The sequence below is a fragment of the Raphanus sativus genome, chromosome 7 (genome assembly GCF_000801105.2).
Source record: "Raphanus sativus cultivar WK10039 chromosome 7, ASM80110v3, whole genome shotgun sequence".
Classification (NCBI taxonomy): domain Eukaryota; kingdom Viridiplantae; phylum Streptophyta; class Magnoliopsida; order Brassicales; family Brassicaceae; genus Raphanus; species Raphanus sativus.
In genome coordinates this window covers 14,354,205-14,378,897 of record NC_079517.1, presented here as the reverse complement: position 1 = coordinate 14,378,897, position 24,693 = coordinate 14,354,205, and the positions used below count along the sequence as shown (strand labels likewise).

The 24,693-nt window shown below is 34.4% G+C and overlaps 5 protein-coding genes across 5 annotated transcripts; 4 read left to right on the top strand and 1 right to left on the bottom strand.

The window, feature by feature from the left end:
• The first annotated feature begins 4,955 nt into the window (after window positions 1-4,955).
• On the top strand, window positions 4,956-12,437 carry LOC130498038 (uncharacterized). The gene is made up of 3 exons (XM_056991373.1): window positions 4,956-5,625; window positions 5,900-6,656; window positions 12,385-12,437. The coding sequence occupies exons 1-3, from the start codon at window positions 5,590-5,592 to the stop codon at window positions 12,435-12,437; spliced, it is 846 nt and encodes a 281-aa protein (XP_056847353.1). The 5' UTR covers window positions 4,956-5,589.
• Window positions 12,427-13,664, top strand: LOC108818448 (glutathione S-transferase U20). Its single transcript, XM_018591420.2, has 2 exons — window positions 12,427-12,851; window positions 13,143-13,664. The coding sequence occupies exons 1-2, from the start codon at window positions 12,537-12,539 to the stop codon at window positions 13,479-13,481; spliced, it is 654 nt and encodes a 217-aa protein (XP_018446922.1). The 5' UTR covers window positions 12,427-12,536; the 3' UTR covers window positions 13,482-13,664.
• Window positions 13,665-14,764: 1,100 nt separating this feature from the next.
• On the top strand, window positions 14,765-17,831 carry LOC108817016 (glutathione S-transferase U22). Its single transcript, XM_018589595.2, has 2 exons — window positions 14,765-15,489; window positions 17,229-17,831. The coding sequence occupies exons 1-2, from the start codon at window positions 15,175-15,177 to the stop codon at window positions 17,568-17,570; spliced, it is 657 nt and encodes a 218-aa protein (XP_018445097.1). The 5' UTR covers window positions 14,765-15,174; the 3' UTR covers window positions 17,571-17,831.
• Window positions 17,832-19,074: 1,243 nt separating this feature from the next.
• Window positions 19,075-20,476, top strand: LOC108814379 (glutathione S-transferase U23). Its single transcript, XM_018586936.2, has 2 exons — window positions 19,075-19,444; window positions 20,038-20,476. The coding sequence occupies exons 1-2, from the start codon at window positions 19,130-19,132 to the stop codon at window positions 20,383-20,385; spliced, it is 663 nt and encodes a 220-aa protein (XP_018442438.1). The 5' UTR covers window positions 19,075-19,129; the 3' UTR covers window positions 20,386-20,476.
• A 675-nt stretch (window positions 20,477-21,151) lies between these two features.
• Window positions 21,152-22,645, bottom strand: LOC108817545 (14-3-3-like protein GF14 omega). The gene is made up of 4 exons (XM_018590262.2): window positions 22,060-22,645; window positions 21,778-21,900; window positions 21,568-21,684; window positions 21,152-21,492 (listed from the first exon to the last, which is right to left on the bottom strand). Exons 1-4 carry the CDS (start codon window positions 22,537-22,539, stop codon window positions 21,430-21,432), a joined length of 783 nt encoding a protein of 260 aa, XP_018445764.1. The 5' UTR covers window positions 22,540-22,645; the 3' UTR covers window positions 21,152-21,429.
• Between the last annotated feature and the right edge of the window lie 2,048 nt (window positions 22,646-24,693).

The window sequence follows — 24,693 nt, the reverse complement described above, 5'->3', positions numbered from 1 at the left end:
CTTGAGATTTTATGATTAAAAATGAGCTTTGCATCGGCGAGGATTGATCCTCATCGAGGGCGTACAGTAACAAATGTGATATGTTTGTAACGGCTTTAGGTACCGTATTTCTAATTTCACTCCGTGCTTTAATTGGTGGATAGCTTAATGAATAATGAATGGAAAAAAAGTTGAATAAAATTCAATTTTGAAGAAATGAATTGGAAAAAATAAATGAATGAAAAGGAACAAACGTATCAAAACTAGAGAGAGAAAATATTTGTTCATTAGTTCCTCTTATCAAAACTAGAGAGAGAAAATATTTGTTCATTAGTTCCTCTTTATATGAGGAAAATGGAGGTATGGAGGTATGTAGTGGGGTCTATGTCTTATTAGTTTGACCAAAAATACCAACTGAACTGTATCAATCCTGAGTAATAACAAATTCATTATTTCTTTTTTTCATAAAACATGGTTACCAATTACAACTTCCATTTTCTATGAAGTTTGGAATAATTTTCATAATTTAATTCCATTTCCAACTCCACCGTATAACAAAAATATGGTTAATTTAAAAGTGGAATAATGACTTTATTTTTATATTCACTATTTTGTTTCTAAATGAGAAATAAAGTAGGACTCCTTAGGGTTGGGTCGGACAGAAAAATTGAATCCAAAAACCCAAACCAAATTTGTTTGGATTCGGAAAAGCAGTACCAAACTTACTAAATATCTGAACGAATTTAAAAATTTGGTACATAGAGAAACGAAATATTTTAAGTATCTGAATATATTTCAATTAAACTTATAGATTTGAATAAATTAGCTGTTCTTATATTTAATATCTAAAAACTTAAATTCTTTCAAAAATACCTTTTTAAGTTTTGGTGACAAAAACAGTCTCAAAGAAAAAATGATCAAAAGAAGTATCATTAAAGAGACAAAGAATTCTCATACCTATATATATAAAAAGTTTATTGTTTCTAGTTATATGTTTTCAAATTCTATTTTTTTATAAATTTTCTTTTTTCAATTTTTTTTTAAATTCGATTCTCGTATACGCTTGGAGACCTTCACTTCAACTAAGCCAGTGACCAATGAAATCAGGGGTTTTTGCTTTTTGAAATTATTTTTCAAATTTTTATTTTTAAACTTTTGATATTAATTTTTTATTTAAAAAAAAAATAAACCGCACCTATTAACAATATATCCTAAGATCTAGATTAACTAACCTTAGAAGTATAAATGTATATTTACCGCTTTAATAAAATATTTGATCATATTGATCTTTAGAACTTATATTTGTGACAGGAACTTTTTAGGGTTATTTAAGGGTATTTCTGAAAAATTATCCAAAATGTATAAAATATTTTGAAATTGCCCAAAATATTATTAAAATAATAAAAAGTAAATATCTAAAATAACTAAACAATATTTAAACCAAAATACTTAAAATATATTGATTTTTCATCCAAATATTCAAAGGCAATTCTTTTAAATAGTCATTTTTATTTTCTTTTACCAATATAGCTCTAAAAGAAAAATGACCAAAATAACTCATTTTTATTTTTCAATATTTATATTTTTATATTTTTATTTTAAAATTTAGAAACCTCACACTCAAAATTTCATCCCTAAACTCTAAAGCTAAGTCTAAATTAGTTATCCCTAGGTGTATAAATTTATATTTACTCTTTAATGAAACCTCTTTTGGTCATATTTCTATTTAAGAGCTATTTTTGTGAAAATAAACTAAAGCGCTTATACAATGGAATTTCTCAATATTCAATCCAAACCATTTTTAATCACAAATTTATACGTAATGTATTTTTATATTGAGAAATTTAATTATATATAAATTTCAAAATTTTAAATAATTTAACGGATTATCCGAATCCGAACCGAATCCGCAAAAATAAAGAATTATTTTAAAGTATAGATATTTTTAAAAAACTTATAATCAATATTTTAAAATAAAATAAATGACAATAATCATTTAGTATTTTTTTATTTCAAAATAAAATAAAATATAAAGTTCTATGATTTTTTATTTTTTACAATATAAAAATGATTAACAATAATTTAGTGATTTCTTACTTGAAAATAATATAAATTATTATAAATATGTAAAATATATAAATAATACATTATATTTATGTTTATTTACAAATTTGAACTGATTAATAATAATATTTGAGACAAATTTGAACTGATTAATAATAATAACTGAATTATACTATTCAATGAAACATAATAAAATATGTATATAAAATATTTGATGTGATGGATAGTGTTACAGAAAATTTGGTGTAACACTATTCATTATAAAGTAAATTTGGTGAGATTGTGTCATTTTTGGTGTTCTATTAGTGATGAAATTACACTAAATTTGGTGTCTATGTGCCCATTGAAATTGGCCTTAGAGCATTTCCAAGAAATAATTTTATTTTAAAGGTGAAGCATCCTTAAAAAAAATCCTTAAGATAAGGGGTTGAGGGTGGGTTACTCAAAAAAAGTCTCAGATTTATTTTAAAAGTCTTTGATATTTACATTGCAGTTCTCAACTTTAATATAAATTAATTACAGTCACTAAAATTTATATAGATAACTAATACATACACAATAAAACATATATCAAACATAATATTTATAAATACATTTTCTATAACAGATAAATAGAGAAAATAATAATATAAAACACACAGTAATTCACAAAATATAAAAATACAAATTACTTAATAATTTTGTTTTCATAGTATTCTCATATATGATAAATTAACACATTTGAAAGTATGAAGTCAGTCTCTTGATTATTATCTGAAGATTATGAGTTAAAAGTTCTTGAAATCAAACATTTTTATAAATCGCTATTTCAATGATTGCTTGTGGTACTGATCTTGTATCTCTTACCGGTAAGTTGATAGCATGTTCATCTTTATGCATTATAATGTATTTTTTACTTTTAATCTCTAATTCATAATATATTATTGTGTGAAATAATAATTTTATTTTTAATAATATTCTTTTATATTAATTTATTTTTATTTTAGCATATTTATATATTTTACGTATTAGTAGTATATATATACACATATATAAAGATGTATTTGAAACTTAGGTGAAGTATATAGTTATAAAGATTTAAATGATAAGAAATTAATATTAGTAAAAGTATATGTCACTACTGAAAATTATAAAGGATTATCTGAAAATTAAATAGTATTTTGAAGTTTTAAATAGTGAAACTTTAAATTTAAGGTAGCACTATCATACTCTCAAAGACTTCTTGATTAAAAGCAAAAAAATAAATCTCAAAATTTGTTGGTTTGAAAGTCTCTTGGAAATGCTCCTAGTATCAAAATATATTTCACTGTAAATTTGATGTTACGTATTCTAGTTTGAAGTATTTGTATCAAATTATATTTATATGAAATACTTTATCAAAAAAAAATATATGAAACTTATCAAAAATATTTATATGAAATACATCATACACGTAAATATAATCTTACATTTTAAAATAGTTGTATATTTGATGTTTATTTTGTACGCACTGTATAAATCAATTTTATGGACACGAATTCATTTTCAACTCTTTTTTGTAACTTGTTTTCAAATTTTATTCCCTTTATGGTTTGCGTATAATCTGTCAAGATTGATCTGTTTAGCTTATGAATATGTGAGCACTGGCTTTCAGAACTCGTTTTAGACATAACTGAAATTTGTCAAACAATCTTTTCCGTAGATTATTGGGCAGGTCAGGCTGATCAATGGATCGTGTATTTATTCAAACTAAGGATGCAATTCAAATGGTTATCATCTAGAAGAATCAATTAAATAAATATTCACAGAAGTTGCTTCGTAAAATAAAAACACATAAATATTTTCATAGGTTCTGTACTTATTTACAAAAAAGTAGTATAATTTTTTTTTAAAACTTGTTTATTAAAAAAAAAAATTTAAAGCGAAACGAGTTGAGTTTAAGTAAAAGTTAGATGAATGCTTATTAACCTATTTTGTGCATCTAATTTTAAATGTATAAACTACTGCAACCTAATAATTGAATAACCAACCTAAATATAATAATGTTTTGTTAGTAATGACTCTGAACATAGCATTACGATATAACTCTCTCCAAGATTCAAAAGTAAAAAATTGAAACAGTGATGAGATATGTATATCTCAGGTTCTATACAAGAAGCATTTTGGTTAGATTTTCCCACTCATCCCACTACTAATTATTACTAAACTTCATCTTTTACATTATTTTATTAAATTTTCACATCTAAGATTTATTTATCCACTTATCCCATTAAAAATGCTCTAATAGACTAATAATCACTGACTAGGCGGTATTATTTGCACATTAAATCAAAGGGAGAATTGCCAAGTGTGACTCAAAACTAGGAGTCAAACCCAAAAGAATACCCCAACTTGAGTCAAAGGCAAAAGTAACCTAAAAGGCTATTGAAATTACAACTATCTTCTTGTGAACAAACAAAAAAACGGAATTTTTTTTACGTTTCTACCCCTCGCAAGTCGTCTGTTTAGACGACTTGAAAATAAGTCGTCCAGACGACTTAACTTAAAGTCGTCTGGACAGTTATTCTTAAACATAATTTAAAAATTTTGTAAAAAATATTTTGATAAGTGAAAAATTGGAATTATGTAATTAACATATGTCTTAAGAGATATAAATTAATATATAACAAATTTCAATTGTTTTCAGCCTAGATGAGTGAAAGTAGTGAGTCATGATATTCTTTAGTTTATGTTTCATCAACATATGTTGTAGTATTGTATGTGTTCTTAGGGTTAGATTTTGGAAAGCATTAAAACCGTTTTTGAAAATTTTTAAAATTACCTAAGCGTGTTCATTTCTGTGTATAGTAAACACTATTGAAGAATAATTTGATTTTATAACGTGGTTAGTAAGTTAATTTAGTCATTTTAGTTTAGGGGTTCATTTTAGAGTCTGGGACGACTTAATATTTAGTCTTCTGTGCACAGACGACTAAATATTAGGTCGTCTGGTGTACATTATCAGCCAGAATAAGTCGTCTAAACCGGACCAAACCTTAAAGTTTACCAATGTACGTTTAAAGCTAACCGGATTATTTACCCAATATATAAGGTGATTTTTTTTTTTCATTTTCCGCGAAATTCAGAAACCCTAACAGTTCTCTCTCACCGGCGATATCAAAGGCGATTCGAATTCCCACTATTTCCGAACAAACCATCGTTCTCAACGTCGGCTATCTATCTCACTTCATTCTCACCGTTGTCGCCGCAGCTTCTTCTAACCCTAGCGCCGCCGATTCCTCTAAACCCTAGCGCCCCCGCTTCCACTGTTTCCGAACAAACCGTCGCCCTCGCCACCGTGCTCACCAACGTTCTCACCGCCGCTTCCTCTAAACACTAGCTAGCACCGCCGCTTCTTCTAAACCCTAGCGCCACCGCTTCTTCTCTGTAAACCGTAGCGCCGTTTCTCTGTAAACCCTAACGCCGGTAAGTCATCAATCTCGAGGAAAAGATGAACATAAAACGTTGTCTCTATCAATTTACTCATTCTCACCGTTTCACGTTTATTTTTTCAGATCTATAACCACAATGACGAGTACTCCAACTCCTTCTGCGACTAATCAGGTCCGCTTGAAATTTTTCTACTGGAAGACTTGTAAGTAAGTCGTCTGGAAAGTCTTCCAACTGGACGACTTAGTAGACGACTTAAATATAAGTCGTCCATTTGGAAGACTTTTCAGACGACTTAAATATAAGTCGTCAACTAAGTCGTCCAGTTGGACGACTTTCCAGACGACTTATATTAAAGTCGTCTACTAAGTCGTCTGGAGTAACAATTAAGGCGTGATTGATTTAGCTTGTGTTCTGACTTCTATTGTTGTCTTTGATTATTTTGCAGACAAAAAGGATGGATATTCCAGAACTCCCCCGTAGGTTATACACATTAGGGGAAGAGCCAGAACCCCAGCATAGCATTTCGTATCATTCGGATAACAACAGGTTGCATGCTGCTCTTAAGGGAGCTCTCACTGAGAAAGAATTTGAAGAGCTCAAGGAGTCGAGATTGGGAGTTTTCATCAAGTTCAAGGAGCAGGGATTTGGTTGGGCTTCAAGGCTGGTTCACCACATGCTCTGTTTAAAGCTGGACATTAAGAAGAAGTACGAGATGTGGTGTCTCGTTGGTCCAGAACCTTTGAGGTTTTCACTGTTAGAGTTTGAAATGATCACTGGTCTAAACTGCGAGTACATCGAGGACCTTGACACACCAAAATGTGATGTTACCCCAGAGATGGTTTCTTTCTGGGGGAAGATGGGAGTTTATCTGGAAGCTGGGCCAACTACTGATCAGATAATAGATGCACTGAAGAGATGCGGGGATTGGTCCACGGAAGATCGCAAGCGGCTCGCGTACCTTTCCATCTTCACTGGATTCATTGAAGGGAGAAAGTTTTCAACCGCTACACGAGCTACTCTGGCAAGGCTAGTGATGGATTTAGAACGGTTTGAGAATTATCCATGGGGGAGAGTCTCGTTTAAGGTGCTGATGGACTCTTTGTGGAACAAAGAGATTACTGGCTGTTACACCGTGGATGGGTTTATACAAGTTCTTCAGGTCTGGGCGTACACAGCTCTGCCGGGAATGGGTGCTAGTATTGGTAGTCCCAGATTAAACAGTTCGCTTCCACTGCCTCCACCGATTCTGGCTTACGATGGCAGCAGAGGCCGCAGATTCATGAAAGCTGCTATCTTGAGTCAGGTACCTTTCCATCTTCACTTAATTAAGTCGTCTGGAAGGTCTTCCAGCTGGACGACTTAGTAGACGACTTATTATAAGTCGTCTGGAAGGTTTTCCAGCTGGACGACTTAGTAGACGACTTATAATAAATCGTCTGGAATGTCTTCCAGTTGGACGACTTAGTAGACGACTTATTATAAGTCGTCTGGAAGGTCGTCCAGCTGGACGACTTAGCAGACGACTTATAACAAGTCGTCTGGAAGGTCGTCCAGCTGGACGACTTAGTAGATGACTTATAATTAAGTCGTCTATTTAGTATTTTGTTTCAAATATCTAACTCGATTCTTCTTCTATTTACTGCAGACCCGCGTGATCAACTTTGTTGAGAAGGACATTAGTGAAATGTGGCCAAAATGGGACTCTGAGGTTGAGGACGTGCCCGCGGAGAACATCATTAAAGTCATGTATGATCGGAGACCGTGGAAGTGGACCATGGATTGCTGGGAAGTCACTGGTACAAAAACTAAGTTTGTGACTCCATCGAAAAGAGCCAAAGAGATGGTTGTGGTGGAGGTGGAGGAGGAGGAGGAAGACAATCAGAGACCTCGGAAGAAAGCTCGTAAAGAGGCTCCTAAAGAGGCTCGTAAAGAGGCTCCTAAAGAGGCTAGAGAAGAGGCTAGAGAAGAGGCTAGCGAAGAGGCTAGAGAAGAAGCTAGAGAAGAGGCTAGTTGGGTGACCAGAGAGGAGTTGGAAAATATGTTCAAGGACTTAAGAAGTGGCTTAGGTGACATGATGAAAGATGGGTTTAAGAAGTGCATCAGGGAGATTAAGAAGTTGTCCGATAGATTGGAAGCTGTGGAGAAGAAGGTTGGTGTCACCAATCAGGCTACCCCTCAAGCCAAAGAAACCGGGGTTAGTAACAAACAGCCTACCCCTCAAGCCAAAGAAACCGGGGTTAGTAACAAACAGCCTACCCCTCAAGCCAAAGAAACCGGGGTTAGAAACAAACAGCCTACCCCTCAAGCCAAAGAAACCGGGGTTAGTAACAAACAGCCTACCCCTCAAACCCAGCCTACTCCTCAAAAGGATCAGCCTACACTTCAAACCAATCATCCTACTCCTCAAACCAGACAGCGTACTCCTCAAAAGGCAAAGCCTACTCCTCAAAAGGCAAAGCCTACTCCTCAAAAGAAACAGCCTTCTCCTCAAACGAAACAGCCTTCTCCTCTGCCCAAAAAGGTTAGTATCAACTAGTCGTCCAGACAACTTTTATTTAAGTCGTCCAGGGTTAACTTGTGTGCAACTTTTATTACAGAGATTGTTGCCGGAGGATACAGCAGATGAGGCGATCTCGGTATATAAGATCTTGCCGGAGGATAAAGCAGATGGTGTCACCTCCAAAGAGATTGTTCCTCTCACTTCCACTGACCAACCGAGCTTCGCTTCCAACGATCAACAACCGAGCTTCGCTTCCACCGATCCAAGCGTTCCAGTTTCAGAACCGAGCCTGGTTGTATTGGACAAAACAGCTCCCACTGCTTCTGTGCGTGCAAGGAGTGAACGAACGAAGAAACCTGCTCCCACGCAGATATCTCCTTATACGGCAGAGACAAAGAAACTCCTTAGAGTGGGAAAGTATAATCCATTTCCCTCACTAAACAGACCTAAGTTGAAGGAGCTCGCTGATTGGTTGAAAACTGATCCGTAAGTGATTGCTTTACCCATAATAGCTTGATTTAGTCTACCAAAACTGATTGCTTTTTTGTTTGCAGTGATTATTACACTAAGCTTGAGGACAAACCACGTACATCACCAACTTGGTGGTATCATAAACTCCGGACACCCAAAGCATGGCTGGAAGACGTAGTAAGTCTTCTGCTTATCTTTAAGTCGTCTGGTAACTTGTCTTTGTATAGATTTGTAAATATATAAGTCGTCTGGAAGGTTTTCCAGCTGGACGACTTACAAATAAGTCGTCTGGAAGGTTTTGTATAGATTTGTAAATATATTATCATCATCTTCCTCGTCCTCATCTAGAACCTTTCCATAAAGACTGTAATCCCCACCATTCTGATCCGTTTCACCAACAATAGTGTTATCAGCATCCTCCTCCCCATTTTCCTCCTCCCCATTTTCCTCCTCCCCATCTTGATTTTCATCTTCAACAGACTCATTATCACCAACATCTTCAGAACATTCATCAGCTTCATCATTATCACCAACATCTTCTTCCCATTCACCAGCTTCATTATTATCACCAACATCTTCTTCCCATTCACCAGCTTCTTCTCTTTTCTCTGAAACCGTTTCCACCTTGCTGCGGCTTGATACACAAAGACATACTCTATGCGTTTTGAGTATCTCGAGCAAGTTTCGAACTTGTCTATCACTTGTAACATGAATGGGAGGACTGCCTGGAGTCATCATCATTTCTGCTGGTAATGAGTAGCTAATCACCACAGTCACTGATCTCATGTCCAGGTTATAATCTTCTTGAGCCATTGCAACAAGTTCAGCATGTGTTGAATCTTCATTCAATAAAAACAATCTTGCTCCTTTGAGATCATCAACCACAAAATCCCAACGGAAATCTCTCAACAACCATTGTCCATACACTGCATGTAACTTAAAAATCATCTGCAAATATTCAAAATAAAACACATTAGTAAACATAGAGAAAATGAAGAAGTTCAATAAACATTATCGCAGACGACTTATAATTAAGTCGTCCAGAAGACTTAAAGGTAAGTCGTCTAAAGAGGTCACTTTTGCAATTGAAAATTAAAAGGGACGACTTAATTCTAAGTCGTCCGGCTTTGTTTGTTAAAAAAAAAATTTCAGACGACTTATATATAAGTCGTCTACGAGAAACGGGCTAGTTTTGCATTTGACCGAATCGTGTCAGATCTTTGACTATTTCTGGACGACTTATAATTCAGTCGTCTCTGGAAAGTAAAAATTTCAATATTTTATTCAAACTAGACGACTTACATGTAAGTCGTCCTAGGTTAGTTTTGTAATTGAAAAATAAAACTTGAAATTTAACTTTCTCCAGACGACTTAACTAAAAGTCGTCCAGCTAGACGACTTAATTTAAGGTCGTCCGGGATAAGCAAGGTTTGACCAGAAAATTGGGAAAAATTCTGGACGACTTTGCTTTTCCCGGACGACTTTAAATTAAGTCTTCTGACGGGACGACTTTATAATATGTCGTCTGGTAAAAGTTAAATTATGAAGTTTTATTTTTCAACTACAAAACTAACCTAAGACGACTTACACGTAAGTCGTCTAGTTTAATAAAATATTGAAATTTTAACTTTCCCAGAGACGACTGAATTATAAGTCGTCCAGAAATAGTCAAAGATCTGCCACGATTCGGTCAAATGCAAAACTAGCATGTTTCTCGTAGACGACTTATAAGTCGTCTGGAGTGTTTATTTTCAACAAACAAAGCTGGACGACTTAGTTTAAGTCGTCCGTTTGACCAGAAGACTCAGCAGTAAGTCTTCTACATACAGAAGACTTACAAGTAAGTCTTCTACGCGAACAGATTTTGAAAAAAATTCAAATTCGTACCTTAAACTAGGTGAGATGACTTCGTTTGCACACAGGGTCTTCTCCAACCACCCAGAACCTCAAACGAAAGCAACCGTAAGTCAAAACGAAAGAAATATGGCTCTGTCAACCATCGCCCATATTTTGAATCAAAAGCTTGAGTTTTTTGGATGAATATGGAGAGAAAGTGAAAGAAATGTTGTTTTTAGTTCATAACAATTGAAACAAAGAGAGTGTTAAGAGATTTACGTGCATTAAAGGGCATTAAAAGCTCCAAACAGTTCGTACAAGGTTGTTCCCACTATTCATGGCAGTGGCAATATTGTAAATACTTGAAGAAAATGTGGTTGAGACAGTAAAGAAGCCATTTTCGAAAAAAAAAAGGTTAATGGCATTTTCGTAGATAAAATGCAGATGTGGGGTTAAAAACTCAAAAAAAAAATGAGTCAAAAGAAAAGGTTAGTTTTGTGTTTGACTTCAAGTTTTGAGTCACTTTTGCAATAAGCCCTAAATCAAAACCACGTGTTACATGTACACCACCTAACTATTACAATAATGCAAACGAGCAAGTAGAGTAGGTGAACACAAGTACCGAGATAGCAAACTAGCAACTCAAGTTCTTAGCCCAAAGTTATAAAAAAATGTCGAAGAGTTAAAAACTCCAAACTAAGACTCGGGTTAATCATGCTCTAAACTCCACTAATTCGAAGTTACCAATTACATTGCCTTGTTTTTGTGTAGCTCTAGAGAAATGTGCATCCTGAAATTCGCATGGAAAGCTGGTTATTGACTAGAGAAATTTAACTGGACTTAAATCTAAGCCATTCATAAGAGTAAATTGTAGATTAATCTAGTTCAAAAAGAAGTGCTAATAGCCCTGTGGAACATATATTGTGTACGCGGGAAATTATATTTTTCTAAAATGATTTAATATACTTCCATACTTGTGAAAGGTTTTATGCTTGGGCCAGAGTGGGGTTTCCTACCCGAACAATACTTAGGTTCACCCCTGAGGTGAACTTATGAATTCACCTCTTTCCTTATTTCAATTATATTGCCATAAATATTAATGTCACATAAATAAATAAATTATAAATTACAAAAGAATAAACTTTAAATCATAAATTCTAAATTCGAACCCTAAACCCAAATCTTAGATCTTAAATTTTAAACCAAACCCTAAACCCTAAACCCAAACCTATACCCTAAACCCAAACTATATACCATAAATCTTAAATCTAAATTTAAATTCTAGATCCTAAACTCAAACCATAAACCCTTAATCCAAACTCTAAACCCTAAACCCAAACCCTAAACCCAAACTCTAAACCCTAAATCCTAAACCTTAAACCCAAATTGTAAACTATAAACCCAAAATTTTCAAATACCTTTAGGTTAATGATCATCAAATGTATTTTCAAATACATTTTAGGGTATAGAGTTCGGGTTTATGGTTTACAGTTTGGGTTGAAGGTTTAGAATTTAGGATTTAGAGTTTTGGTTTAGGGTTTAGAATTTGGAGTTTGGGTTTAGAGTTTATGGTTTGAGTTTAAGGTATAGGATTTAAATTTAGATTTAGGATATATAGTTTGGGTTTAGGGTATAGGTTTGAGTTTAGGGTTTAGGGTATATGTTTGGGTTTAGGGTTTAGGGTTTAAAATTTAAGATCTAAGATTTGGTTTTAGGGTTCGAATTTAGAGTTTATGATTTAAAGTTTATTTTATTTGTAATTTATAATTTATTTATTTATGTGACATTTATATTTATGGTAATATGATTGAAATAAGGAAAGAGGTGAATTCATAAGTTCACCTCAGGGGTGAACCTAAGTATCGTTCTTCCTACCCAGTATCTTTTGTGTTTATTAGTAATAATGAAAAAAAAAAAGAGGAGATACATTAGAAAAGCTCGAGATCCGTTTCTTAGCCGAGTAATTCTCGATTTTGTTAAAATACGCTATTAATACGTACGATTCATCTTGTTCTATTTTAAAATTTAATTTTGTTATATAATACTGCGTAAAAGATGCTCTGATGTTTCTTTTTTTTTTAAATAAAGTTATGTGATGTGACAATAACAATTTTTTTTCTTAGATACTTTGAGTAATGACTCAGCTGATGGAGATGCTCTATATCTTCCCCTATAAAAATCATTATCCATCCACTCGCACCTTTCTTAACCACACACTGCCTCTATTGTTCACTTTCAACATAAAACAAGAACATATCATTTCTTTGTAAAACCAATGGCGAACTCGACGATTCTTCTTGATTACTGGCCAAGCATGTTCTGTATGAGGGCTAGAGTCGCGTTGAGGGAGAAAGGTGTGGAGTTCGAGGCCAGAGAAGAGGATCTCGCGAACAAGAGCCCTTTGCTCCTCCAAAGTAATCCGATTCATAAGAAGGTTCCGGTTCTGATCCACAACGGTAAACCAGTATGCGAGTCTCTCAATGTTGTCCAGTACGTGGACGAGGCTTGGTCTGACAAGAACCCATTCTTCCCTTCTGATCCCTACGGGAAAGCTCAGGCTAGGTTTTGGGGTGATTTCGTGGACAAGAAGGTAACCCTACATAAGTCTTTAATTAAAACTTTCCAATAGTTTGACTTTAGATGAATTTTGGTTAAGTTTGCAAATTGTTACTCTCGGAAAAGATACGATTTAAACTGCATAAAATATAGCATGAAATCAGGATAATGTACATCTTAACCACATTTTAGAATACTGGTTTTGTTTGTAGACTCGTCTTAAACCTTATTTGATGTTTTAATAAGAGATCTCTGAGAATTTAATATATTTTTTTGTCTAAAATAATAAGTCGACGTTTTGTTATAATGTGCAATGGATATACAGTTTAGTGATGCCCAATTCAAGATATGGGGAAAGAAAGGTGAGGAACAAGCAGCAGGGGTGAAGGAGTTTATTGAGGCAGTGAAGATTCTTGAAGCTGAACTTGGAGACAAACCTTACTTTGGTGGAGATACCTTTGGCTATGTAGACATTGCACTGATTACATTCTACAGTTGGTTCGGAGCATATGAGAAGTTTGGTAACTTCAGCATCGAGGCAGAGAGTCCAAAACTGATTGCTTGGGCTAAGAGGTGTATGGAGAAAGAGAGCGTGTCTAAGTCTCTCCCTGACCAAGAGAAAATTGTTGCGTACGCCGCTGAGTTTAGGAAGAATAATCTCTGATGCTGAATTAAACCTTGTGTTGTGTCTTCTGTTTCTGATGATTCTGTGCTCTGCTTTCGTTCTCGTTTAGCTTTGGTTTTTGTGTGTTTTCTAATAATACGTGAGGGCAAGCGTCAGTGTTTGTGTGGTGGTTTGTATTGGATCCTAAGTAGTGCATTTTAAAATAAAGTTTGTTTCCAAATATCGTTATCAGAGTAAAATCGCTTGGATGAGCACCCCTTTCAAAATATTTAACGTGAACATGTGGGACATGTTTGTTTGTCGCTACGTTCTCGCTGCACACTAGAAAATATTGAGAAGATATTGTATTTTTTCCCCTCAGCAGTCCCGATAGTATTGTAAACTAGTCCACCAAACGCAATATACAATAATATTAATACAAACCGACAAATAGAGTAGGTGGCCACGTTAGGATCATGCAAGTAGTGATGGCCCAACAGAAAAAGGAAGAACCTTTTCTTTTCTTTTAAGTACAAAACGTGTTGGGTTCTCAGTCGCTTTTGGGAAGGCATGGCAACAACATAAAGCACTCTCTAGAGAGTCCACTAAAAATACCTCTAATCCATTATTTTGTGTTAGGGTTTTGTTTGTTGTTTTTCTTTTGTTCCTTAGGATTGGTTGTAGGGAAAGATTTTAGCATAAAAGCTGTAACAGCGATGACGCATGGCACTGACCCGAAAAGATAGTGCGTTATAAAGACTTAAAGGATTATGCTCAGTTACCTCACATTAAAGAATTTGAGTGGAGATTCCACTACGGATCCTTTCTTTTGAAAATATTAGCATATGAATCTAATATTAACCACAGGCCCAAAACAATGTTTAGCTAGCCCCATATTATGTCATAGATCCATTTGTGTAATCAGGCTTTCACTTTTTTTTTGTAACAAGGCTTTCATTACAATTAGATTTGTATAAAAAAGAAATTGTGAGTAACCTAGAGAACACGCAAACTCTCTCTTTCAATCCTTTATGAATATCAATCCCGAATCATGTTTTTATCTTGGTGACCACTTTATCTTCTTCCCTGCATTTATTTTCTTGATTAGAATCTATGAACTACTTCATTTCATATCTCATCATGTATTTTGTTAAGCTCACTTTTTTTTTGGTAAAACGTTCTTCTGGCTTTAAAATTGCTTTCATGGAAAACAATAGTTAAAAAAGATTAGAAAAAGTTCTCCATCACCAATATTTTCTAAACCTTCGATTAATGAGACTGCAAAGTAAAAAAAAAAAGGTACAACTATAGGGATTAAGTAAGATAATAGTTCAGCTCTTTTGGAATGTTGTGTATTTCTAACAATACAGATCGCGTCTGTAAAGTGGAGTGTTGTTCTAAAACTCGGACGTTCTTCTTTTTATGCGTTGATGTTTTGCTCTTTAATTCTTTAAGTCTCAGTAATGTTTTGTCACGCTCCAACGTTGACTTCTTTGGGAGAGAAAAACTTTGAGATTTTAAAGATCTTAACTCATAAGTATAATGACGTAAGCAGTGGCCTAAGCATTTTGTAAAACCTAATATAAAATTTCAATTCTTGTTGAATTCAATTAACAATAGTTGTTGACAAAGAAAACATTATTCCTACAACAAAGAAGATTTGATCCAATATGAAATGATATGAAATAGCTACAGTATTTATTACCATCAGAGTCTTTTTAAAACATCTTGATTATTACAAGACTAGCCAATAATGGCTGATGAGGTGATTCTTCTAGATTTCTGGCCAAGCCCATTCGGTGTGAGAGCGAGGATCGCACTAAGAGAGAAAGGAGTCGAGTTTGAGTACAGAGAAGAGAATCTGAGGGACAAGAGCCCCTTGCTTCTCCAAATGAATCCGGTTCACAAGAAGATTCCGGTTCTGATCCATAACGGTAAACCGGTCTGTGAATCCATGAACATAGTCCAGTACATCGACGAGGTCTGGTCCCAAAAGAACCCGTTACTCCCTTCGGATCCTTACCAAAGAGCTCAAGCAAGATTCTGGGTCGATTTCATTGATACCAAGGTACTTATCCTGTCATGCTCGGTCTAAAGCAGAGTTTTATGCGAGAATTTTAATTGTAAATATATGGTATTTTGAAAATTTTATATTTAGAATAAAGGCACAAACTTTTATTTGATTTTTTACTTTCTAAGATACTTTTCATCTTCTGTATTACACCTTTAAACACTTCGTGCTGGCAAAACACATTATGATTATAGAATGTCTTTTATATTTTCAATATTGACCATACCAAATTAATCTGACAAGAAACAATTAACCATGATTACATTCTCTCATCTCTCCTCTCTCCCTCCGCTCTCCTCTCTTTATCTCTCTCATTATTCATCATATCAAATGTTTCTATTTATTTTTCTTTAAAATTTAATATATATAAAACAAAAAGTAATTTCACAATAGATTGTATTTTCTTTTTCTCTATATTTTAAGATCCACTTTCATATATATATTTTATATATTTTAAAAATATTATATAAAATATGTGGACATGAAAAATGTGGATAGAAATTTGTTTTATGAAAGTCAGATATTTTTGTAGTGGTTAGTTTAAAAAAAAAATATTATTATTCATCCTATCAACTGTTTCTATTTGCTTTTTCTTAAAACTTAATATATATAAAACAAATATAATTTCGCAATAAATTGTAATTTCTTTTTCTCTATATTTTAAGATCCACTTTCATATATATGTTTTATATATTTTAAAAAGATTATATAAAATATATGGACTTGAAAAATATAGATAAAAAATTGTGTTCATGTACAAAATACATGAATAGAAAAAATAAAGAAAAAATGTCCACCCGAGATCTCGGTTTATCCATATTTCTAAACTTTTTCTTGTTAGCATTTTTCTTGTCCACGATTTTTGTGTCCACAAGTTTGATTTACAAATTATATAAAATATATCAAAACGAATGTTAAAATGTAAAGAAAAAGAAAATATAATTTACTGCACCAAAAAAGAGCTAAATGTTTGTTTTTTTTTTTTTTTTTTTTTGTAACTGAGAGCTAAATGTTTGTTATAAAACAAAAAATCAGCTAACAAATACATGGTAAAAAGTGTTATCTCTATGTACTCATTTTCTTTTCAAATATCTGAGATTCTGTGGACGGAAGAGATAACGAGTAAATCCGAGAGCTCTGGTCTGGAGGGAATGACGCAACGACAAGCAGGTTCAAGTTTTGTTGTGGAGAAGACGACAGGTTGACCAGGAGATCTGAGCTCTGGTGTGGACATTTTTTTATTTTTTCTATTCATGATTTTTTCGTACATGAACATATTTTTCTATCCACATTTTCCATGTCCATACATTTTATATAATCTTTTAAAATATATAAAATATATATATGAAAGTGGATCTTTGTGAAATTTTATTTATTTTATATATATTAAATTTTAAGGAAAAAACAAATCAAAGCATTTGATAAGATGAATAATAGCAAGAACTTCAAATAAAAAAAAGAAGAATGTGTGCCTTCTTTCTCTTAACCAAACGTAAAGGATAGTGGTGTCAAAATACATGGAGAAGAAAAGGAGAAAGTGTGCCTCTATCAGACTGTGTCTTAACATGTCGAAAAAAAGAATAAAGTGTGTTAAAGAGTAACTAACTCCTTTTATTTCAGCTTAGGACAAATATAATTTTCTTTTAAAAATGTTACCGATACTGCGGTTATCCAAATTCTAGTCATGTTATTATTTTGAGACAATATTTGAAACCAATACCAGTTTGGTTCTGTAGGTTTACGAGCCAGCGGATAAGATTTGGTCAACAAAAGGCGAGGTGCAAGAGACAGCCAAGAAAGAGTATATTGAAGCACTTAAGATTCTTGAATCTGAGCTTGGAGACAAACCCTACTTTGGAGGAGAAAACTTTGGGTTTGTAGACATTGCCATGACTGGTTATTACATGTGGTTCGAAGCATCTGAGAAATGCGGTAACTTCAGCATCGAACCTGAGTGTCCTACACTTATGGCTTCAGCCAGGAGGTGTTTGCTGAGGGACAGTGTGGTTAACTCTGTCCCTGACCCTGAGAAGATCGTTGAGTTCGCCTTTGAGATTCGAAAGATATATTGTGTCTGAATCACTATCTTTTCTTTCACCTTTGGTTTGTGAAACTGATTCCATTACACGTTCGGTGTTCTTTGTCTCCTTCATGTTTGTGTCTTTTTCAGTTTTAAATAATATTGCAACTCACTCAAGATAGTAGGGTTCCTCAATCTTAACGAGGTCTATTTGTTCTTCTCTTCTTTTTTTAAAAAGAAGTTGGGAATTAATGAAAACGTTTATGCAGTGTGATGTAACAGAAAAAAATCTAATTTTCAACTTTTATTTGTGAATTGATTCCATCTCACGTTGTGTGAATCTAATTTTCAACTTTTATTTGTGAATTGATTCCATCTCACGTTGTGTGTTCTCTGTTTTATCTTTCACTAAAGAATATTAGTTACTTTTGACAAAAGAATGTGGTTCCTCAGTTCAAAGGAAGGTCCATTTATTCTTCCAAAACCAATGTTCTTGGCTCTATAGTTACCACACATATCAGACTCTTTCTTCCTTACCAAGAACTAAAGATGGCGGAAGAGGTTACTCTATAGTTACCACACATATCAGACTCTTTCGATTTTTTCTCAGATATATAATTTGTTCGGTTATTTATAAAATTAGTTCAATTTTACTTTCATGTTTTCATTTTGGTATATGGTTCGATACATAGTTTGGATAAATATGCTCAAACTATATATTATCTATAAAAAAATGATTTGAGAAAGTTTATTTGATTTCGAAAACAAATCCAAGCGCGGATCAAAATCTAGTAACTCTCATTAAAATCACGTATTATATATACACGAGTAATTCTTGGATTCACTTCCTAGGGTTCACCATTTTGTATTCAATATCTTTTAAAAAAGGAAACAAAATATTATCATATTTTTAAAATTAAAAGATAAAAATAAATAAAAAATAATATTAGTTGGAAACAAAAAAAACTTTAAAAAATTAATTTTAATGCCATCGACAAAACACTAAACCCTAAATACTAAATCCTAAACCCTTGGATAAATCTTTAACCCTTGGGTAAATCTTAAACCATTGGATAAATCTTAAATTCGTTTATGATTTATCCAAAGGTTTAAGATTTATCCAGGGATTTAGGGTATAATATTTAGGGTTTAGGGTTTAGTTTTTTGCTGACGGTACTAAAATTACTTAAAAAAATCAAAAATTTAGAATTTGTCCAAGGGTTTAGGGTTTATCCAAAAGTTTAGGATTTAGGATTTAGGGTTTAGGGTTTAACATTTTGCTGATGGTATTAAAAGTTTTTTTTAATATTTTTTTTCAACTACTATTATTTTTTATTTTAATTCTTGAGCTTTTATCTTTTAATTTTTTTTAAAAAAACATAATATAATTTGATAATATTTTATTTCTTTTTAAAAAAATATTAAATATAAAATGGTGAACTTCTATTGGTGGGTGAACCTCTAGGTTCACCGTAGGGAATGAACCCAAGAATTACTCTATGTAGACACACCCACCTAACTAGGGCACACTAATACAATAAGTGGACACAACACATTTTCTTGGCTCTATAAATTACCAAAACATTCAGAACCTTTCTTCTTCACCAACAACTAAAGATGGCAGAAGAGGTGATTCTTTTGGATTACTGGGCGAGCATGTTTGGGATGAGGACAAGGATTGCTCTGGAAGAAAAAGGAGTGAAATATGAATACAGAGAAGAAGATCTCAGTAACAAGAGCTCTTTGCTTCTTGAGATGAACCCAATTCACAAGAAGATTCCTGTTTTGATTCACAATGGCAAACCCATCTGCGAATCCATAGTACAGGTTGAGTACATCGATCAAGTCTGGCCTGGTACAAACCCTATTCTCCCATCTGATCCTTACCAGAGAGCTCAGGCTAGATTCTGGTCAGACTACATAGACAAGAAGGTTTTACTTTTAGTCCCTTTTGGTTATTTGAGTTATCTGCGTTATAATAACTTACATATTCTCAGTTTTTATGCTTTTTATACACAAAAACAAGACCGGTCCTAGTGAAAAATTAGTCTAGGATCCCAATTTTTTTTTTAAAGCTAGTTATTAAACTTCTTACTAAATTATCGCCCTAAATTATCTATAGCTCCAAAATCTCAGAAACTGCTGCTCTATAGACAATATATTGCACTTACATTATAATCATCATAAATAAACTTAATCTGGAATATTTCACTTCGTTATAATCACTTATTACTCATTCTTTTATGCTTTTGGATATACACATAAAGACAAGACCGGTTCTAATGAAACATAAGCCTAAATAAAATCCCAAAGTTTTAAAAGTTATATGTTTAACCTTTTACTAAATTTTCTATAGATCTAGATCTCATGAACCGTCTCTGCTTGAAAATAAACAACATGCTTCACTTACATTATGATCATAACAAATAAGTCGAAATATTTCATTTCCCTAAAACATTATATCAGTAGTATTAAAAATGAAAATAATAGTTCAATATATGTTGCTAATTGTTGTATGGGATCAGACGAGCGGACCCTGCAAAGGTTTACATAGAGAAACAGGGAAGAAACAAGAGGCAGCAAAGATGGAGTTCATCGAAGTACTCAAGACCCTTGACTCGGAGCTAGGAGACAAATCATTCTTCGGTGGAAACGAGTTTGGGCTCGTGGACATTGCCTTTATAGGATTCTACAGTTGGTTCCGTACGTACGAGGTGATTGCAAATTTCAGCATTGTGGCAGAGTATCCTAAGTTAATTGCTTGGGCAGAGAGGTGTTTGAAGAGAGAAAGTGTGGCTAAGGTCTTGCCCGACTCTGATAAGGTGCTAAAGTCAGTCTCTGACTATCGGAAGAAGATTTTAGGAATCAACTAGATTCATATGCAGAACGTCCCATGTTATATTTTCATTGAAGATGTATTTCTCCGCAATAACTATTATATAACATTATATCACCACCAAACTATGATCTTATGTTAGATTTTTATGAACTGAAAATTACAAAAATTTATTTCGAAAGTAAATATCCATAAACGATAATTTTAATTGGTTTATTGGTTTCAAATAGTTTACTCTTAACTAACAATTTAAAATCAACTAAACCAATCAAAAGTTCAATTTTTATAATTAATTAAAAAGGAAAATTGTTTCTTCTCCTTCTACACCAAGACCATTAAGGCATTAACCATAGCTATAGAAGAAAACTGATCTTCTCTCATGATCAAACTCGTTCTGAAAGACGGTGCCGCTTACTAGCCCTAAATACAAAGGTCCTTCGTTGATCAGCAGAAAAGGGAAACATCTTGTCAGCCAGAATTGAAAGGGCGTCTTACGATTGCCATGACAGAGCACTTTCGTAGACACCGTTACTGGTGGATGGTTATTTTTGTTTAAAGCTCAAATTACTTTTTAATTCTTTTATTCGTTAAGCTTGTTCATGTCAGAAACAAATAGTAGGAAAAAGAAAGTACATTAACACCCTAGAATATCAATCAAATGGAATACCGTTACGGTTTTGTAGTTCTCTATACAAATCGGATATTTTAATATTTATGTATATTTGGTTCGCTGGTGAGAGAAGGTATTACATGATTAAATTGGATGATTGATTTCAGAAAGTAACTCGCTTAACAAGATGAGAGAGACAAGAGTATCTTCAAATTGATGAGAAACACACAGAAGCAATGTTCGATAGCAGACATTGAAATCATTAACCCACAAAAACAGAGGCAAGAAAAAAGAAAATCAAGCAACTGAGATAAAAAAGATGATTGATGGTTCAGACTTGCCAGAAATTATGATGCATGAATAAAAAGTAAATCGGCAAGCGACGACGACTTAGGAAACATATGGACGAAAGAGAACAAAGTTTCAAACACCTAGAAGAGAAACTTAGCAGAGGTTGGACTCAAAAGATTGTTACTGCTGTTCCTCTGTTGGTTTTGGAGCAGATGCTTCCTTGATCTCATCCGCAGCATCATCCTAGTAAAAATATCATCCACCCTTAGCCCATGAAACTGCGACAAAATAGAAGAAGTATTGAAAAGATTATTATACCTGCATGTCGGATGTCCAGAGAGTGAGGTTGTCACGGAGAAGCTGCATGATCAAGGTGCTGTCTTTGTACGACTCTTCTCCTAGTGTGTCCAACTCTGCTATCGCGTCATCAAAGGCCTTCGTGATACATACACAACAACAAAGTTAAGCAAAGCAAGTGCTTATATTCAAAGGATGGTGATTACTTGACAGATACGTGGAATCAAGTACCTGTTTGGCGAGGCTGCAGGCACGATCAGGAGAGTTAAGGATCTCGTAGTAGAACACAGAGAAGTTCAATGCCAGACCTAGACGGATCGGGTGAGTTGGTGCCAGCTCAGCATTCGCAATATCCTGTAAAGAGAGTCCCAAACAAAGGCTCAAAATCGAAACCAAAGACAATCTCAAAGCTCAAAGATCCCTAAATCAATTCGAATCTAAAGATCTTTTTCTATTCTAGACGATGGCAAATCCCTAAAATCAATCGAATCGAATCCCTAGATCTGAGAATACCTGAGCAGATTTGTAGGCGGAGAGAGTGTTCTCGGCGGCGTCTTTCCTCTCCTGACCAGTCTTGAACTCAGCCAAGTAGCGATGGTAATCACCCTTCATCTTCAGGTAAAACACCTTGGAGTCGCCGGAAGGGGCGGCGGGGACGAGCCTGGAGTCGAGGAGCTTGAGGATCCCGTCGCAGATTCCCGAGAGCTCCGTCTCGATCTTGGATCTGTAGTCGCGGATCGCCGCGACGTGGTCGTCGTTGCCGCGGCTCTCCTCCTTCTGCTCGATCGACGAGATGATGCGCCACGAGGCGCGGCGAGCGCCGATCACGTTCTTGTAGGCGACGGAGAGGAGGTTTCGCTCCTCGACGGTGAGCTCGTCGCCGTCGACGGCCGCGGAGACTTTCTCCATGAACTCCACCATCTCCTCGTACCTCTCCGCTTGCTCCGCGAGCTTGGCCATGTACACGAACTCCTCACGCGCAGAAACCGCCATCTTCTTCTTCAGAGATCTGATGTGATTGGATTGGATTCTTTGATTAGAGAATCGTTGTGTAGGTCAGGTCAAGCGAGAGGGAACGCGATAAATGCGTTTTTTAATGAGGGAACGCGTTTTAGAGGAAGGAAACGAGTGAAACTTGGAACCAATATTGAATATGGGCCGTTGGGTTCGTCCTTCTCTATTTCTGTGGGCCTGTTTGGAATTTTTTCATTTCTCTCCAAAGAATAAAGAAAAAGTCCGTGCTGACATGATCGATCTTCTTACGTCGAACGGTGGATCGACGCACAAATCTTTTTTTTTTGAACTTAAAGGCATCGACGCACAAATCTTTATCAGTCAGTCATTGGGCATTTTTTGGAGCGCATCACTGAAATGGCACGTGGTGCAACTCCTCTCCAACATCAATTTGTAGAAGAAACTATCACCATTTTAAAAAGAAAAGTATATAATCAGAAGTTTTCATTTTAGAATTTTTAAGAAACTGTCTAGATATCTTAAAGACAGATATCGACACATGAGAAGAAATTAGTGTTTTTGCTGCCTAGAAAAACTATAACCGAATAATTATAGTACTTGTATTTATTTCTCATGGTCACTAACGGATGGAGTTGCTCTAAACTGCGTGTCCTTTTAAATGTGTTTGAACTTACACCATCTTCCTCTTTAAACTTACAAACATTAATCATGATTCATGCTATTGGTGTAGATGAGGCGACAAAAACAAGTGCAGAAAGTAAAAGCACACAAAGTTTGTTAATGGAATTTGTTTCCTATATCCTCGGGACTTTATCTAGATTTCATTGATTTAGAATAAGGAGTAAGTAATCTATAATTGTTATATGCTACAACACACACTAGTGTTTACCACTCTTTTCTAAAGATCAACCTAGAACAAGAATGCAAATACATCATTATTTGCTAACGCATACATCAGGCACAACCCTCCTGACACGTTCTTTTCTAGATCTCTTCAATGAAATCTCCTTTTAAACTCTCTCTGAGTCTATGTTTCAATCTTCCACTTCTCGGAAGTACTTCACCAAGTACGTAAGCACCCAATGCACACCAGTGACACAAAACGATTGATCCTCCAAACACACACACCTCACCACGAGCTACACACGAAGCTACACACGAGCTCCACACGATGGCTAACTCCATCAGACAAAGCGCCAACACCAAAGACACCAAACTAAGTCTACATCAGATACTATCGGAAACTACTTCAGACACTGCTTTGACACCAAGCAGATACAAACACCAATATACAATGAAACCCCTATCTTTTTCTTATGTGAGGTCTAGTTTTCTCATAAGGGACATCCTTCCTTATATAGCAGACCAGAACTTATTCTCCACGTCTTTAACTTGCTTTCCAAGTCTTCAACTTTCTTTCCAAATCTTCCAAATACACTTAAGATAACTTTCCATTATCTTTATTGGAAAACTTTACCTTCAAATAAACTTTTTTTTATTTTAAGAAAAACGTTCATATATTTTCAACCATATATCATCTTTCCTTTTCTAACTCAGGAAACCCACACTCATCAATAAATCTGAACTCCTATTCAGCTTCAACTTCATGAAACACGCCTTTATTACCTCATGTAATATTTTGCGAACTGATATAGAACACCTCTGCAAACTGAATCTTCACATGCTACACAAATTCATGCAGCATAAACGGCTTTGTTTTCTTCATAGAAAAGCTGCACATAAACATCCTTGAGTTTATCTCGGAACTCATATATAACGTACAATATAAGTTACAATAACAAAAAAAAATTAATACACCATATATAAGCTCTACACAATTATACTTTATGAATATTTCTTATACAATATTCCAAATTTATGCATGGAGAACTTTTTTCGTCTACTCATTTCTCAATCAAAAAAGCATACTCGAATATGCCGCTGGACTCAACCACACCAAAGTTTTTTTTGTTTTCTGCCCAAAAAAGCGTCTTTTTTTTTTCGCCGGCAAACTTTTTTTTTTTTGAAACTTAACAAAGGGTTAAACCCGGGTCAGTGATGACACAAGCTTAACCCCCGGTAGAGGTACAGTCCACGGATAGACCCTCTCCTGGATATTCAAATGAGCCGAAAACAATAGCTCATATCCGTGTGGTCGGTGGGATTTGAATC